Source organism: Raphanus sativus, chromosome 5, assembly GCF_000801105.2.
Source record: "Raphanus sativus cultivar WK10039 chromosome 5, ASM80110v3, whole genome shotgun sequence".
Classification (NCBI taxonomy): Eukaryota; Viridiplantae; Streptophyta; class Magnoliopsida; order Brassicales; family Brassicaceae; genus Raphanus; species Raphanus sativus.
Window position 1 is genome coordinate 4,737,976 of NC_079515.1, and position 17,795 is coordinate 4,755,770.

Sequence of the window (17,795 nt, forward strand, 5' to 3'; positions counted from 1 at the left end):
CCATATAACGAATAAAGCACTTAGCTAACCTCACTCTCTCACTCTGCCTTTAACTATTGTTTGTCTCTATCAAAAAGCAAGTCATTGTGTTCAAAACAGAATAGTATTTGATTCCAAGATTACAGATTCGAGAAAAAAAGAGCAGCATTTTGTGCTTGTTTGTTAGCTAATAGCTGTGGTGGAGTCAGTGTTTCATGCCCAAATGGCTAAGAGAGACATGGAAGCAGCGCCGAGGAGGAGGGAGAGGAAAGCAGCCAAGTGAAGCCAGAGATTAGATTGCAATCTTGGATTGACGAAGTCAGGAGCAAGAAGATCAACGAGTGACATGTAAATGAGAATCCCAGCTGATGCAGCGTTCAGCATTCCTTCCACCATGATTGCCTCTTTGCTCTCTCTCCCGTAGCCTAAACCACTCGACATCCCCATACCTATCCCTATCCCCACAGGCGCCGTCACTGAGAAGAATGTCGCCATTATCACCGTTGATTTGGACTGTAACTCCGCCTATACATTAAAACGTTGTCAGAACTATACTAAAACCAATTGGAGGTAAGTGGAAGCGATCGATACTTACGAGAGAGATGCAGCCACCGAGGCCAAGACCTTCAAAGAACTGATGGAAAGAAAGTGCAGCCATGAGTGGCTTTATAGTGTCTATACTCTGTGATGCTCCAAGGGAGATCCCTATTATAACCGAATGCACAACTATCCCAATCTCAAGAACCTGCGACACGATCCTCCTCCTTATCAACTCCGTCGACCCATGCGAGTGTCCATGACTCGCATGAGTATGGACATGAACATGACCCGCATGCTCTTCATCCTCAACCACGTTAACTTGCTTGGTCCCCATACTATGCTGCCTCTTGTAATACGCCGTTGCAAACGTATCGATCATAAGCGTCCCCATCGCTGAAAGCATCGCGACAAAACCAGCAAACGGGAACTTACCAGCCGCGGTGCTCTCAAGACAAGGCGAGCTCAGTCTCTCGAACGCGTCTGGTAATATGTGGACGAACCCTGTACAGAGGATCACTCCCGCGGCGAAAGCTTTCACCATGAAGAAGATGTCGTTCTCCGGCTGTAACGCCGGGATCTTCTTCCCTATCAACGGTAGACTCACGCCGACACCTCCGGCCACAAGAAGCAAAGCGATCGAACCGAGTTTCAACGTCGTTGCCTTCTCTGCTTCCTCTTGAGTCACAGCGTCATGTTCATCGTGACTTGTACAATCACTAGACGCACAACATACATGCATACATATTATCAATATTACATAAACTCTCAACATGTTTGTGGAAAAACAGCAACTGTATTCAGACATGAGTCTAGTTTAGATATTTTTTTCCGGTTCTTGTGTTGTGAGTAAGTAAAGTGTGGAGAGGTATGGAGAAGTAAGGGAAGCTTTTTATAATGAGAAAGCGAGAGAGAACCTTTAACTTTACAAGTGAGTGGTCCGTAAATGATAGTAGCAGAATATAAACTTACGTAGAGTTGACCACTATACACTACATACTAACTTCGTTGTCACGCACATAAATAATCTCTTAGTATTCTCTGATAATTGTATAACTTTTAAGTCATTAACAAAGACTACTCATATGAATGGAACGAACAAAAAAAGTATTGCTCTTTTGGTATTTTAAAGTTTTTGTTATTTTAAAGTTTTTGTTACTTATGGGACAAGACGGCTAAAGAAAATTTCATTGGTTAGTACAAGAAGTTCCTTAAGCATCTGTTTATGGATGGTTGATATAAGACGCCCTTTCGATCTCTTCTAATCATTAGTTATCTGTTTAAGTGTTTATACATTTTTTTTTCCTGTTTATACATTGAGAGTAACAATGATTAAACTAGAGTGACGATTCAAAGATATATTAAGAAAAAGCATCGAGACTTATTGATTCCGGAGCTTGATTGGTCACACTTAAATAACTAGTATACTGTTTTTTACCAAAAAGAAGAAAACTAGTATACTGTTTTCTTTTACGTATGCATTGAATTGAATTTTTTTTTTTTTTTTGGAGTAATACAGTAGGAAAGGAGATACTTTGTGAATTGTTCCCAACCCTTGTAATTGCTAGTCAATAGTCATGATCATGGTGACTACATCTCTTTTCACTACTTTATCAAAAGCAAACAGAATTATATGTAATATAAATTGAACTTTTTTAACCGGAAAGTAAATGTGAAGACAGAATGTCGACATCACAGCCTGTGAGCCGTGAGAAGAGTGATTTTAGTTTGATTTTTCCATTTACTTTTTGCTTCAAAAAATTTGCGATGGTCTCATCATCCTCACAAGTCACAAGGTGGGTAGCGTTGGGCCAGTGAAGCCACCTGTTAGAATTCAGATTTCACTATCACCACTACGTTGAGAGCGATGGTTACTGAACCCAATGTTGGCAATGGCAACATTGTTCTTTTGTTGTCAACAGCTAAAAGTTCAATAATTGAAGAGTGGTCTTGCATTATCTGCAACCCATCTTGGGATGTAGACATAAGAAGAAAAAAATACGACAAGAAAAGTATATTTGTAGTATAGAGTTCATAATGCAAAAGGAACTCCATGCATGTATTCTTGGGAAGCCATCTTGAACTTCTCAATATTGACAAAGCTTCTCAAATTAGACCATTTGTGTGAGACATTTTGTTGTTCAAATCAATGTTTGAAGTTCATAATGAAGCAATGTCATTACCTGTGAGACCCATAAGTCTTAAATATCCATACTTCCAGCTGATCATCAACTGAATGATCAATCCACAACCACATGTGGTATTTTATGATCCAACAAACCTGCATGATAAATCTTTCACATGCATGTACATGTGCACTGCCCATTATTTTATCAAGGATATATTGTTCATATTGTTTGTCATATACGAAATGTGTACTTCCTAAAATTTATCATAGCTTTTTTTTCATCTATGAATTTTATTGAATAAGCAAGAGTTATATTGAACAGAGACATGATTAAACATTTTTTTTGAATAACCTGGTTATCTTGATCTTCACACCGAAATGGTCTAGACTAACGGTGAATGTTTGTAGCAGTTTACCTTATCGGTCGGAACACGCTTCAGTAAGAAGTGTAAAGATCAAATAACAACTTACTAGAGGACCTATTGTGATGATGATCAACGTTAATACCATACATAACTTTGATCGGAACCTTTTCATATGATCAAAGCAATGCTTTCCCGCGCAACAAGATGAAAATGAGCTTAAGTTACTAATGTTGATGATTCGAAAGATCAAACATAGCATTCTCCATAAAAGATGAGTCTCATAAAAGGAGTTGCAAGGATTAATATTTAAGAATATCCGGTTTAAAGTGATCAAGCTTGATGTTCCAAGGACTGCTGAACAAACCAACCCGCAACAACACACTTTCTATATTCAGCTTAAACTAGAGACATTTCAAAACTAAGACACGAGCGAAATGAACCTCCAAATAATTTTTTTTTTATTTTTGGTCAAAATAAAAATATTTAACCGAGGAAGAGAACATTGAAAAAAACTAAAGCTAAATCGAGGAGGGATTTAGCTATATTTTATGGATGTAATTTATATAAAACATTCACCTTTTTGATCATAAATATCCACTTTAAAACACTTATAAATCTCCACTTTCTATTTAAAATAGAGAAATTGCCAAAAATACCATTTTCATAGTACCACTTTTCATGTTTACACTAATCACTTTTACCACTACTTTTAATGAAGGGTTTAGAATTGAAGGTTTAGGATTTAGGGTTTAGATTTAATGTTTTAGGGTTTAAGGTATATAGTTTAGGGTTTAGAGTTGATGATTTAGGGTTTAGAGTTGAGGATTTAGGGTTTATAGTTTAGACTTTAGAGTTTAGGATATTGAATTTAGGGTATATAGTTTAGGGTTTAGGGTTTAGAGTTGAAGATTTTGGGTTTAGAGTTTACAATTGGAGGTTTAGTATTTAGAATTTGGGATTAGAATTTTGAAAAGCATATAAATACAAAGATATAAGAGTTTTTACCGTTTTAATAAATAAGGTATTTTTGAAAATGTGTCTTTAGTGGTGGTAAAGATGAATAATGGTACCTTGAAAATGGTATTTTTGAAAATTCCCCTTTAAAATATTAGATTTTTGCTTTATTTTTAGGTCAAATTTCCAAAATAGCACTTGTAAAAGTTTATCCAAAAATAACAGTCAATGATAAAAATTTCCAAAATAACACATATTTGACAATAATTTTTTTAAACTCTAATTCCTAATCTTTAATCCCACCTCAACCCTCTTAATACTAAACCTTAAATTTTAGTATTATTAAAGGGCATTTCTCTATTTTTATCTATTATATATCTCAATTTAATTTATATTTACAGTTTATATATTTATGGCATGTATAAAACTTTAACAAGAGATATTTATACTATAAAGTTGGATCAAATAATATCTATCCATATTGAATATAAACTTTAATCTTTAAACTAATATAATTAACAAAGTGAATAATCTTATTGGCATAAGCAAATTATTAAAATTATCACTTTTAAATAAACTATGTTTAATGTTTTTTAGGTTCACGGCGATATTGAATATGAGAATTATTCTTGATATAACAAAAATATATTTATCGATATTAAAAGTTAGTTAACATTTTTTTTGAATGAAAATTTTTAGTTAACATCATATGACATAGATTTAGATGATAAGAAAACTAACTTTTATGTACGATAGGATGTACCAGCCAATTCACTAGCAAAAACATATACAGTGTACCAATTTATTGACACATATCGCATTATCAACTTTGGAAAATTAAACTTTATATAAAAAGATATGATGTAGCAGCTAATTTACTAGAACATAAATAGTGTACCAGTTGCAAACAGTGTATTTAAAATTGGACCGGAAACTAAACCGAAATTTTTTGGGTAACTATTCAATATGGTTTGAATTGGATCAACTCTGATTTATTATATTTTTAATAAATAAATTTAAAAGTACTGCTAGTAAATATGACACATAATTAAAATATAAATAATTTTTAAACATAAAACATTATAAATATAAATTAGTTTTATTTAAATATGAATGATTTATAAATTTTTGATAACTTTAATAGTTTAATAATTTTGAGATCCAGTCTTACTAAATGATCGGTTCATAATTGAACTAATTATTAGATCCAACCCAATTATATCCGGTTCATGGTTGAATCCGGTCTAACTATCGAATTGGTCCGGTTTTAAAAATACTAGTTGCAAGAGAAAAACGAAATTAATACCGAGATACAAGTCTTCCGGTCTAATACCGAGATGCAAAGTCTTCCGGTCTAATACCGAGATAATTTTACTATGTACCGGTTTGGATTAAACAAAATTAATACCGAGATACAAGTCTTCCGGTCTAATACCGAGATACAAAGTCTTCCGGTCTAACATACCGAGATAATTTTACTAGGTACCGGTTTGGATTAAACCGAGTCATTGCAAATGGCAATCGGAGTATATAAAAAAAGACATAAGCATTGAAGAAGAGAGAGAGAGAGAGGCGGAGAAGAGGAAAGTGAGAAAGCTTTAAAAGCAAATCGTGAGAGGACCTCTCGAGTCTTCCCTGAGTCACTCCCCTCTCTTCTCTCGCGGCGCTCTCCTTCGATTTACCTTCTTAGGGTTTTCGCTTCGCCTGCAGATCCTTCAACACACAATGGTACGCGCTTTCTTACTTTCTTCCTTCTGTTCTGGGTTTTTGCGGATCCACTTATCTTTTGTCATCTGACGCCGTAAAGGTTTAGTCTTTCGATAATTCAATTCCAAAGTAGAATCGAAAGTCCCTTACTTTGTGCGATTCAGTGGTTTATCTATCATCTTTTGTGTCTTAAATTTGATTCAATCATATGATCTTGTGCTAGCATAAGCTGAGTAGAAGCAACCGAGACAAACTTCAGCAGTTCGTGGCTATCACTGGAGCTAGGTAAAACTGGATCTATCTTTTACCTTATCGCTCTATTTTACTGTAGATTCAGTTGTTTTGTAAGGTTAGAAACAGTTACTAGTACTGTAGCTGCTTGAGAGCAAACGTGTTTTTGCATCATTCTTGTTTGTTTTTTACCATGAATCTTTAAACTTTTTGGTTTGGTGACTTTGTTTAATGATGTTGGGGGGGGGGGGGGGGGGGGGCAGTGAGAAGAATGCTCTTCAGGCTCTCAAAGCCTGCGATTGGCAGCTCGAAGCAGCTTTTGATGTCTTTTACAGCCAGCCTCAGCCAAGAAGCAATGGCGACATGAGACGCTTGGAGGAGCTCTACAATAGATATAAAGGCAACCTTTCTTTCTTTCTTTCTCGCTATCATTTGTGTACTTTTATGTTTTAAAAGTTTCTTGTTACATTCTGCAGACCCCTATTCTGATATGATTATGGCCGAAGGTATCTCGGTTCTGTGTAGTGATCTTCAGGTATGTTTTGTCTTCTTGACTAATGCCTAAGAATGATGTGGTTTCTTATGCCTATCTAGCACTGATAACAACTGACTTGAATTTTTTTCTCCAGGTGGAACCCCAAGACATTGTCACGGTATGTCTGTTCTGAAACCTTTTCATACGACTTGCTTGTTTGCGTTTGTTTCTTGCTTTGGTCTATGGCTACCAAAACACTACTTAGTAATAGTTAATTAGTACTTTGTGAGAGAGATAGTGACTTGAAAAGCTAAGAATGACAAAAAATTGAGATCCCTGGAGGAACGGATTAAAAATTAGGGTCTTATTCTTTCATTGAATGCTCTGTGTTTTCTTGTTCAGCTCTGACCATTTAGTTAAATGTGTACTTCATTTTCAGCTGGTTCTTTCGTGGCATATGAATGCTGCCACAGCGTGTGAATTTTCCAAGGAAGAATTTTTTGGTGGATTACAGGCATTAGGGTGAGTTAACTCTAGTCCTGATTATGATAATCTTTTGGTGCGGAGTTTAACTTAGACCCGATTTTCTGATGGCAGAGTAGACTCCATTGGGAAGTTGCAGGAAAAGCTGTCCTTTATGCGTTCAGAGCTTAAAGATGAACGTAAGAAGCAGATAGTAGTCATTCGCTATCCTGTGTTATGATTTGGTTGATCGAAAGTTTCATGTTGGCTGACATATGGTGTAATTGTTCTTCTTGTGCGTTTACTTTGTTCAGAAAAGTTCCATGACATATACAACTTTGCTTTTGGGTGGGCGAAAGAGAAGGTAGAAACATGCTTGTTCTAAAGTAGTTGCCCATCATGAGCTGTTTTACTCTGTGTTAGTGACAAATGTTCAACTGTGATAATGTTTCAGGGGCAGAAGTCTCTTGCGTTAGATACAGCGATTGGGATGTGGCAGTTGCTCTTTGCAGAAAGAGAGTGGCCATTGGTGAATCACTGGTGTGATTTCTTGCAGGTACACAAAACACTCATGAGTTTAATAGATTATCAAAGCATTCAAAGCATGATCTTATTATTATATTTCTGTACCTTCTGATACAAATCATACAATGTTGTTTCCCAAAATCAGGATCGTCACAACAAGGCCATATCTAAAGACACATGGGCACAGCTCCTGGAGTTTGCAAGGGTAATAGAAAACACTAGATATCATTGTGTCATTGAGCTTACATGTTGTGATATAAGGATTGAGACAGTAGTTTGTGATGCAGACGGTGGACCCGGCACTGTCGAATTACGACGCAGAAGGAGCATGGCCTTACCTCATCGATGAGTTCGTTGAGTACCTGTATGACAAGAGCGTTGTTGAGAAGTAACTGGCCAATTGGGAGAAGTACTCAGCTCTATTTTACAGTGGTCCTTGCTCATTATTTATTAATAGACTTGTGTGTGTTCTTGTCCGAATCTTCATCTTCACATTTTGATGATCAAATAACTAAGATGTCCAACTTTCAGACTAATCCAGTTTCTATCTTCTATTACCAATAATCACCGCACGAACAAACACCATTCTTAAAATGGTGGAACCGGTTGGTGTCTCTCACAACGATCTCTCTACCCACAAGCTTTGAGATAACTTTTGTAGCAGCGTGACAGTTCACACAAGCTCTCAGATTCTTTGTGATCCGCAGTGTTGTCCCTTGGGGTGTACTTACTAGTCCATATGCAATGGCTATCCTTTCGCTGTGGCTGCAAAGAGTCTCCTCCGCTTCTTCATCGTTGAGATCGTGCAACGAAGCATCCTTGTACGCCACAAACCCACTCTCCTTAAGTTTATTCTCAATCCACTCTACTTGTCTCTCAATCTCTTCATATCTTGGATGCGACTTATCACCAACTCGAAAAGCCTCCAACCTTCCCCTTACTTCGACCCAGCTGCATCCAACGTCTTTGCTCAATCCTTTCTCCTTCATTCTCACTCGAACCTCTGCAACACGGTCCCACAAACGAGCTGCAGCGTACAGATTAGAGAGCTGCACGTAATGGCCAGTGTTGGTTGGGTCTATTAAGAAAAGTTGTTGAGCTGCGTATTCTCCTAAACTCACGTGGCGATGCTTCTTGCAAGCGCTTAGGAACGCTCCCCAAACCGTTACACCGGGCTGAATAGGCATGCATCTGATCACCTCATAAGCTTGATCAAGATGACCAGCACGACCGAGGAGATCAACGACGCATGCATAGTGCTGCTGCTGCGGGTTAATTTTGTGGTCTGTCATCCGGTTGAAGAACCACCAGCCTTCTCTTACCAAGCCTGAATGGTTACAAGCCATGAGAAGCCCAAGAAAAGTCACGTCATTGGGTTGCACTCCACCACGCTCCATTGCACGGTATAGACTGATTGCTTCTCTTGCCCGTCCGTGCAGTCCGTACCCAACAATCATAGCACTCCACACCACAACATCTCTATCAAGTGTTCTGTCGAAAACTGATCTTGCGCTTTCTACACTTCCGCATTTAGCAAACATATCGATTAAGGCGCTGCGAATGAAAACGTCGTCCCTGTAGTCGCTCCTGCCTACATATTCATCCATCCAGCGAGCCTGCTCAAGAGAACCTACTTGAGCACAAGCCGAAATGGCAGATGTTATAGAGATGGTGTCAGGTCTTACACCTTTATTGATCATCTCATGAAACGTATCAATAGCGTCTTTGGCATAACCGTTTTTCGCATAGCCAGAGATCATGGCGTTCCACAAAATCAAGTTTGGTGACTTCATCTTACCAAACAGAATCTTGGCAGTTTCGACTTGGCCACACTTTGCGTACATGGTGTTGAGAGAGATGAGCAAGTCAGGCTCTGTTTCAAGACCCATCTTCACAACAGAAGCGTGAACAGCTCTCCCTTGCTCCAAATCCTGCAGGCAAGTGAAAGCATTGAGAACGCTGACGAGAGCTACCCAATCAGGCTTCACATCTATCTTCCTCATCCGACCGAAAATCTCCAACGCCTCCACAGGCTCACCGTTCTGAGCATAAGCTGAAACAATAGCCGTCCACGTGACCACCGTTCTCTCAGACATTGGCAGTCCTTCAAACACACTTCTCGCACTCCCCACACGCCTGCACTTCGCGTACAAAGCAATGAGACCGTTCTGAACAAACCCATCAGCTTCGAATCCAAGCCTGAGTACCTGAGCATGCACGAGCCGACCCATCATAAGATGAGGCAAACCACCGCAAGCTTTGAGAAGATGAGGGAAAGTGAAAGAATCAGGAGGAACACGAGCGAGCTGCATCTTGGAATACATGAGAACCGCATCTTGGAAGAGATTGTTTCTTGAATAACCCGTGATGATAGCGTTCCAAGGGTATATCTGAGGGCGAGGCAATTCGTCGAACACCTTGCGTGCGAAAAGGATGTCGCCAAAGGAAGAGCTCGCGTGAATGAGCTTGGTGATCAAGAAGCCACTGAACTGCAAACCCAGAACCAGTAAACGTGCGTGGATTTGCCTGAGCTGAGGTTTGTGAGTGGAGCTATCGATAAGCGAGGCGTAGAAAGAATCTGAATGGATCCCGCTATTGGCTACATCAAACATGAACATGTTTTTTCACTTGAAAGATCAAAGCTTTACATAAAGCTGTAAAAAATGAGTAGCGAAGAGTTCTTACTGTGGAGAAAAGGAGAAGCAAGAAGAGATGCTTCCGACATTGTTATGACTCTGTCCTCCTGACAATATATTGGTCATAACTCACAGTCTTCGCCATATTCATCTCCATAAAAAACAACTGTATCTCGTATTAAAAATTGTATTTTCACATAATAGTTTCACCATTCCATATTTTAAAATTTTTTTTGTTCACCACACAAATAATTTTTTTTCCAATTATTATTTTGTTTATTTACCTATTTTGGTCATATTAATTACGATTGACTACTACATAGATTATAGTATTATAAAAATATTTAGATATCATTTTAAAAAAAAATGTATGGTGTGTTCGACAACAAAAAAATGTATTCTCTTGCTAAAATGTATTTACATAGTACTCTCACCATTCCATAAAATAAAATATTTTAAATTTTGCTTGTTTCACACAGATAAATTTTTATATTTTCAATTATTATTTTGTTTATTTACCTGTTTAGTCATATTAATTACAGATAACTACTACATATATTATTTATTCTTTTGAAATTATAGTATTATATAAAGATATTTTAGATATCATGTTTTAAAGAAATTTAAAATCTAAAAAAATCGGAACTGATAGAATATATCACTATCATCCTTAAATTATTAGGGTAAAAAGATTCTTAGTTTAGTTTTCTTATAATTTTTTATAAATTTTAAAATAATCTATAACAGATTACACTGTTTTTTAAATGTTATTAGTTTTTTTTTTGGCTAAATAAAAAATTATTGGGTTGTTAACTTGTTATCCACTTTAAAGAAATAGAAGTCATCCTTTAACTGTTAGGGATCAAAATATTTGCTAATCCTATATCTTAGCGGGTTTTATATTTTGCTATATTCTAGGGTTTAGAGTTGTTATTTAATTTGCTTACGACTAAGAACATAACTCACAAGAGAAGAAAAAAACTCACACGAGAAGAAAAAAAACATGAGCAGTAGTAGTACTCCTGGTGAAAGTTTATACAAAGCCAAGTCGAAAGGTATTGATGCAATCAGCAGCGACTCTGATGATGATGATCTAACAAGAGTATTAACAGCACAACGCTCTAGGTCATATTCTATGAATCGATATAGGTCGAATTCTGTGAATGGATATAGGTCAAACTCTATTGATCTAAATAGGAGACGTGCTGAGAAAGTCAGAACGGTTTCAACTAGAGAAAAGAAAGAAGAGTCCAAACCGGAACCAGAAGAAGAGAAAGTTGGTGACATCGTTCGTTTCGGACGAGACAGCTACTTCGTAGTTGACATCTTCGAGAAGGAGATCATGGAGCTGGGAGATAAGGTGGATTTGAACTTCAAGAGATTCAACAAGTTCGAAGCTGTTGATGGATGCACTCCACGGGATCATCACTTCATCCACTACAGGTGTTGTTACTCGTCTTGCTGCTGCGTCTGTGCTCTCAGTAGCGTAGAGAGAGAGTGGGGAAGGCTGAAGAAAGAGTTGGAGAAGAGAGATGGTTCCAGTGGAGTCAGCTTCTTCGTCAGGACTTACAACGAAAGAAAAGAGCTGATGAGAGTTGCTGCAACCGACGAGAGTCACAGCTTGTTCTTCTTTGATGTTAAGTTCCCTACAGAGTATCCATACCAAGCGCCGAGTCTCTTCTACCATCCCTATGGCCTTCCTTTGAGTAACTTTGAAACCCAAAAGCTATTAAAACCCAAACGTAGTTACGACGTATTAGATGTGTTTCTCCACATTGAAGAGACTGTGATGAACAACACCAACAAGTCATGTGATCAGATGCTGGATATGCTGAAGCGTCCTCTCAATGGGTTTGAGGATTTTGTGAGAGGACACTTCAGGAAGAAGGGAGCTTTTATTTTAAAGGACATGATGGAAGAGATGGATTTGGCAAAGGAGAGGGATAGAAACAGCTTTTTCAAAACGTATGTTGCCTTTGAAGACAATAAATGTTACTGTGGGCATCTTCTCAACAAAGATCTTAGAGAAGAGCTGGAGAGGTACAAGGAGAAAGAGTGTTCACTAGGTGATCACTACTACTCTTCTTCATCTTCTTACTTCCCAACCATAATTAGCAGGTTTGATGACATTCAGAAGACACCAAGATACAAAAACTTCTTGAACAAGCTCTTCATCTTGTAGTTTCTCTAGTAGTGTTTTCTTTGTGCTTCCTTTTTATAAAAAAAATAATAATAATATATGAGTTTTTTTTTTAATATAAAGTCAGAATAGATTTGCAGCAAAAGAAACTCAATGGTTAACTTATACATAAGCTTGCCTCATCAAAATGTTTTTGAGTTTCTATTAAGCTTCATCAAGGGCGATGACACCGGGAAGTACTTTGCCTTCCAAAAGCTCCAAGCTGGCTCCACCACCAGTGGAGATGTGACTCATGACACCTGCAACTCCTACTTTCTCCACTGCAGCCACTGAGTCTCCTCCTCCTATTATAGTCGTCACTCCTTTTTCACTTAGCTCTGCTAGTTTATTCGCAACCGCCTGCAACAAAACCATAACACCCCCCAACTTAACCTACCAACATGTTCATCCACCATATGTTTTTTAATCGTTTTCATACCTCTGTTCCTGCAGCAAACTTCTCCATCTCGAAAACTCCCATTGGTCCATTCCAAATGACTGTCTGTGTTGTGTCCAGAGCTTCGTTGAATGTTTTTATCGACTCTGGACCGATGTCTAATCCCATCCATCCGTCCTCAATGCCTGATGCAGACACAACCTACACACATTCACATTACATACTTTCACTTAGAAACAAATCTCTACCAATTTTTTTAACAACTCTGATTCTCTCATCTCTAGTATAGAATCCATTCAGTTTTCTTCTATCAACCATTAACTAAGAATTTAGAAAGACATTTTTTAAAGCAATGGCGAGATGAGACAGACCTTGCTGTTGGCATCAGCAGCGAACTTGTCAGCAACCACAACATCGGTTGGCAACAAAAGAGAGACGCCTTTGGCTTTAGCTTTGGCGAGGAGAGATGTAGCCAGTTCGAGTTTGTCTTCTTCGACAAGTGACGAGCCAACAGAGAGACCCTGCGCCTTGTAGAATGTAAAGATCATTCCACCACCAAGAAGAAGGATGTCACACTTCTCAAGAAGCGATTCAATAACTCCAATCTTGGACGACACCTTGGAACCACCCACTATGGCTGCAAACGGTCTCTTTGGGTTCGAAACCGCTCCCACAAGGTAATCAAGCTCCTGTAAAAAAAAACGTAGAGAGTAAACAAAAAAAAAACAATTCTCTAAAAAGCATAATGTAATTAACCTTTTGGAGAAGGAAGCCAGCAACAGAAGGCTTCAAGAACTTAGTGACTCCTTCAGTGGAAGCATGAGCTCTGTGAGCAGTTCCGAAAGCATCATTGACATAGAGATCAGCTAACGAAGCAAGCTTCTTGGCGAACTCTGGATCGTTCTTCTCTTCCTCCTTGTAAAACCTAACGTTCTCAAGAAGCAAAACTCCACCTTCAGGGAGAGAACCCACCAAGCTTTCAACTTCAGGACCAATACAGTCGTCAGCTTTCTTGACCTGCAAACAACAACTTCAACCCTCAAAAGAGCTATTTCAAGAAATTGACTTTCCACAGAGAAAGATGATGACTTTTACCTCAATACCAAGAAGCTCAGACAGCCTAGGGACAAGAGGAGCTAAACTGAACTTCGGTGTCACTCCCTTTGGCCTTCCCTACAAGTTCAAAACGCATCAAAATGTCTAGCTTTACATTCTACAAGGCGCAATGGAGGAGTTTCAAGTTGTACCAGATGAGTGGAGAGGATGACTTTAGCGCCATTGTCGATCAAGTACTTGATCGTCGGAATGGCGGCACGGATCCTCGTATCGTCGGTGATCGTCTGACTGTCGTCAAGAGGTACATTCAGATCAGCTCTGACAAAGACCTTCTTCCCTTTCAAATCAGCGGAGGTCAAGTCTCCGACGCTCTTCTTCTTCGCCGCCATGGAGACGACTCCTCTGGTGCCTCTGCCGCCGCGGAAAGAGTGGACCTTTGAGGAGACTTGGACGGTGAAGCGGGAGTCGAGGACGGCGGAGAAGCCGAGAGGACGAGTGGAGATGGATTTGGATTTGGAGGAGACGGGCAGAAGGGTGGCGCGTGCTCGAGTTGCGGCGGATGAAGCGACGGCGGCTCCGGTTGACTTGAGGAGTGAAAGGGATGGACTTGCGGCGGCGGCGGCGGATGACATGTTGAGTTAGAGAGAGAAGGATCACGAGAGATGATGATGAAGAGACAAGGAGAGAGTGTGACTCACAATCTTCTGTAGGTGATTAGAATATTATATATGTTTTTCTTTTTTTTCTTATCGTTGATGTGAGGTTCAGACAAAGCCTTCTGACTTCTGAGCTTTGAGAATCTCCATCACAATTCACAACCATTCTTATTGTATAATAGTATTTTTCTTATTACTGTACCAAAGAATATGCTTCCTCCACATAATCTCTTAATACCATACTGTTTGTCTACGATGTAATACAAATATACAATCACTAACCAAACAAGGCAGTGTCAAATGTGACTTTATTTGAGATGGGAAACACAAATGCTTCTCAAGTTCACTGGTGTCTCATATCATACAGTACTGTCTTCAACAAACAGAATGTTCAATACCATTTCTTGCCTGTCCCCAACATAATACATTAACACAACAACACACTAGTTTAGAGTTTACTGGTCGGCTTGGCCCTGGATCTCTTCTCCACAACACGAGAGAGTTCCTTGACAGCATCTTTGGGTAAATGACGAGGTTTGCTAAGCCACTGTCCATTATCTACCATCATTGTCAGTCCATTCACATACTTCCCTGTTTAACCAAATCAGCCATATGTTTTCATCATCTAACCATTTATATATAATACTGTTTCAAAAGTTAAAAAAAAAAACTCAGCATACCGGAATCACAGCTGAGGTAAATTGCAGCCATGGCGACATCCCACTTCTCACCGAGTTTATAGAGAGGTATATAATCTCCAGCTTTGTTCTCAATCTCGTCAGGTCCAAGTTTACTCATCCCAGGTGTATCTCCGATGGGGCCTGGCGCAATCCCGTTCACTCTAATCTCGTAGTCAGTTCCCCACTCCAATGCCAAGTTCCTTGTCGTAGCATCAACTGCAGCCTAGTTCGAAGTTTCAAAAAGACTGTTACTTTCCATTGCTACTTAGTTCATAATCTCTGACTTGATGCTGAAAACTCAGTCATTTACCTTGGCTGCAGAGACATGGACTTGGTACCAAGAAGCAGTGTAATGCAGAGTAGCACTAATGTTGAGAATCGAACCGCCGCCGCCGCTTGACGAGTCTCTCCCGGGCCCTCCTTTCTTGAGATACTTGAGTGCTTCACGGCACATGTTGAATGTTCCTACAGCGTCAATGTCCAAAACTAGACAAGAGCAACAAACAAACAAAAAAAAAGATGTTAACTTTAGTCCATAGACAAAGACTCAAAGTGAACAAAGGATGGATGATGAATTGATGATTCACCTGTTCGGAAGCCATTGGTGGACAAATCCTCAGCAGCTGCGAGGAAGTTTCCAGCGGCGGCGTTGACGAGAATATCAACCTTACCGAAATGGTTAAAAGTTGACTCGACGACTCTTCTCGCATCCTCTGGCTTACGAACATCTCCTTCGAATCCAACAGCCTTTGGTTCGAGACACATGCACAGAGAGAGAGAGAGTGATTAACTCAACAAGCAATCGAAAAAAAGAAACAAACTTTATTATTCATCGAGAAGAAGTAGAGTTACCGGAATCCCTAGAGATCGGAGATTAGAGACGGCGTCGTCGAGGACTTGTTTACGGCGACCCATGATGGCGATGGAAGCTCCATGTTTGCCGAACTGAGAGGAGATCTCGAAGCCGATGCCGGATCCGCCGCCGGTGATGAGAGCTACCTTGCCTTTGAGTACATCAGGCTTGAACGGAGAGTCCATGGTCACGATTCAAGAGTCAAGACACGCAATAGCGAAGACGAAGAAAATGATGAGGCAAAATGACACTTCGTGTTTCGTTTCTCTTCTATTTACTTCCCATCACCTGTCACAGTCATAGTCATGGTCACATTTATTTTGAACCAAAGAACTGAACCGTACCAAACTGAGACAACAAAAATCAAACCGGATTTCATAAATATCCATTCCTGGCCGGACAGATCCTATGTTTCTAAAATAGAAAAACCAAAATTAGTACTTAACCAAAAATCGAATAAATATCTGAATTTAAAAAAATACATATTATTATATAGTAATAGTATATATACCTACAAGTTTCAATTATATTTAGTATCTAAATAATCAATCTTCTAAAATTACTATTTGTAAACCGAATTACCTAAAATCCTTATAAATATTTTTATATATCTTAATCATTCAATATATAACTTAAAATTTTGAATTAATTAACGTTTTAGACATGTTAATTACCTAAAATTTCGAAACCAAATTGCATTTAAAACTTTTCAGATATGGCCTCGATTGGTACAGCAGATGAAGAAGCAGTATGCTGAAGAAGCTGTATGCTTTCACTAAAATTTTTAATAAAGTGATTGGTAGAGCAGTAGCATTATATAATTTTAAAATTATCATAAAAGTTAGTATATAATATATTTATTTTAAAATAATATATATTAATTATAATATATATTAATAATATATTTGTTATTAAAATAATGAATCTTATTTAATTTTATAAATTAAATTAATTTTTAAATGTGAAATAGTGTTATTTAAAAAATAAAAAAAACTATTTAAAAATAAAATTTATTTTTGGAAAAAAATAATTTTGATAATATTAAATAAAATAAATAAATTTTAAAAATTAATTTATATAAAAAATATCATTATTTATTTATTGGTTGAGAAATAAATGATCCATGTATAATATTATCATAAAAAATAATCTATGACATATAATTTATTTATTTATAAATATAAATGTGTTTATTTTATAATATTTAAATATATATTATTTTATGTATTTTATTAAAAATAATGAATGATATGTGTAATTATATAAATTTTATTGTATTTTAAATGTGAAATATTGTTATTTTAAAAAAATAAAATAATTAATCACAAATTTTAGTTTTTTTAAATATAAATTTATTGTCGACAAAAAAAAAAAAAACATATTTTTTATATTATTAAACACACATAATTTAATTACATATAATTATTTTTGAATATATATAAATTCAAAATGCAAATGCTCTTTCAAAAGATTCATATGAGAGCATTGAGCAAAGAGCATTTGGAGAGCATAAGCATCTTGTAAATGCTTTTCTAAATGCTTTTGTGATCAATGTTGATTGGATAATAAGGAGCATAATGCTAATGCTAATGCTCTGCCAATCAAACCCATAGTTAGTTTTCAATTTTTTTACATAAATCAAATTTAAAATTTAAAATAACTGAACGATTTCTAAATCTTTAAAATTGAAAAAAAAAGAAATTAGTATACCCGAAATGAAACTAGACGGTCCCGGGTTTGATTTAATAGCTACTTATTTTTAGAAAAAGAAAGAATATAATCTTTCCAGTAATAACGATTTTCTACTAATAACAGCAATGATACTGCCAGAGTGTACTACTATAATGTATATCATCATATATAATATAATCAACTAAATTCGCTAAGTATTATCATCACATTCACATCATATGGTAAAAAAATCCTAAATATTTTACAAGCAATTAATTATTAAAATAATAATTTTAAGGAAAAA

The 17,795-nt window shown here is 37.3% G+C and overlaps 6 protein-coding genes across 7 annotated transcripts; 2 read left to right on the plus strand and 4 right to left on the minus strand.

Annotated features, from left to right (window-relative positions):
- Positions 1-84: 84 nt before the first annotated feature.
- LOC108862800 (zinc transporter 1) lies at positions 85-1,387 on the minus strand. Its single transcript, XM_018637046.2, has 2 exons — positions 575-1,387; positions 85-504 (listed from the first exon to the last, which is right to left on the minus strand). Exons 1-2 carry the CDS (start codon positions 1,322-1,324, stop codon positions 193-195), a joined length of 1,062 nt encoding a protein of 353 aa, XP_018492548.1. The 5' UTR covers positions 1,325-1,387; the 3' UTR covers positions 85-192.
- Positions 1,388-5,510: 4,123 nt separating this feature from the next.
- Positions 5,511-7,899, plus strand: LOC108863000 (uncharacterized). The gene is made up of 11 exons (XM_018637287.2): positions 5,511-5,691; positions 5,894-5,955; positions 6,165-6,301; positions 6,378-6,436; positions 6,531-6,554; positions 6,816-6,898; positions 6,974-7,038; positions 7,153-7,202; positions 7,293-7,394; positions 7,509-7,568; positions 7,651-7,899. The coding sequence occupies exons 1-11, from the start codon at positions 5,689-5,691 to the stop codon at positions 7,753-7,755; spliced, it is 750 nt and encodes a 249-aa protein (XP_018492789.1). The 5' UTR covers positions 5,511-5,688; the 3' UTR covers positions 7,756-7,899.
- LOC108862999 (pentatricopeptide repeat-containing protein At3g12770) lies at positions 7,433-10,219 on the minus strand. The gene is made up of 2 exons (XM_018637286.2): positions 10,049-10,219; positions 7,433-9,962 (listed from the first exon to the last, which is right to left on the minus strand). Exons 1-2 carry the CDS (start codon positions 10,086-10,088, stop codon positions 7,918-7,920), a joined length of 2,085 nt encoding a protein of 694 aa, XP_018492788.1. The 5' UTR covers positions 10,089-10,219; the 3' UTR covers positions 7,433-7,917.
- A 716-nt stretch (positions 10,220-10,935) lies between these two features.
- Positions 10,936-12,250, plus strand: LOC108805110 (uncharacterized). Its single transcript, XM_018577078.2, has one exon. The coding sequence runs from the start codon at positions 11,003-11,005 to the stop codon at positions 12,179-12,181; it is 1,179 nt and encodes a 392-aa protein (XP_018432580.1). The 5' UTR covers positions 10,936-11,002; the 3' UTR covers positions 12,182-12,250.
- On the minus strand, positions 11,941-14,388 carry LOC108805109 (phosphoglycerate kinase 1, chloroplastic). Of its 2 annotated transcripts, XM_018577077.2 has the most exons (7): positions 13,823-14,388; positions 13,671-13,748; positions 13,332-13,592; positions 12,947-13,264; positions 12,618-12,776; positions 12,318-12,538; positions 11,941-12,210 (listed from the first exon to the last, which is right to left on the minus strand). In XM_018577077.2, exons 1-6 carry the CDS (start codon positions 14,261-14,263, stop codon positions 12,344-12,346), a joined length of 1,452 nt encoding a protein of 483 aa, XP_018432579.1. In that variant the 5' UTR covers positions 14,264-14,388; the 3' UTR covers positions 11,941-12,210; positions 12,318-12,343. The 2 variants fall into 2 exon arrangements, with proteins under 2 accessions (XP_018432579.1, XP_018432578.1); XM_018577076.2 differs by lacking the exon at positions 11,941-12,210 and having other exon boundaries at positions 12,212-12,538; positions 13,823-14,387.
- A 193-nt stretch (positions 14,389-14,581) lies between these two features.
- LOC108856424 (peroxisomal 2,4-dienoyl-CoA reductase [(3E)-enoyl-CoA-producing]) lies at positions 14,582-16,070 on the minus strand. The gene is made up of 5 exons (XM_018630215.2): positions 15,820-16,070; positions 15,555-15,714; positions 15,278-15,453; positions 14,968-15,190; positions 14,582-14,878 (listed from the first exon to the last, which is right to left on the minus strand). The coding sequence occupies exons 1-5, from the start codon at positions 16,003-16,005 to the stop codon at positions 14,736-14,738; spliced, it is 888 nt and encodes a 295-aa protein (XP_018485717.2). The 5' UTR covers positions 16,006-16,070; the 3' UTR covers positions 14,582-14,735.
- Positions 16,071-17,795: the final 1,725 nt, after the last annotated feature.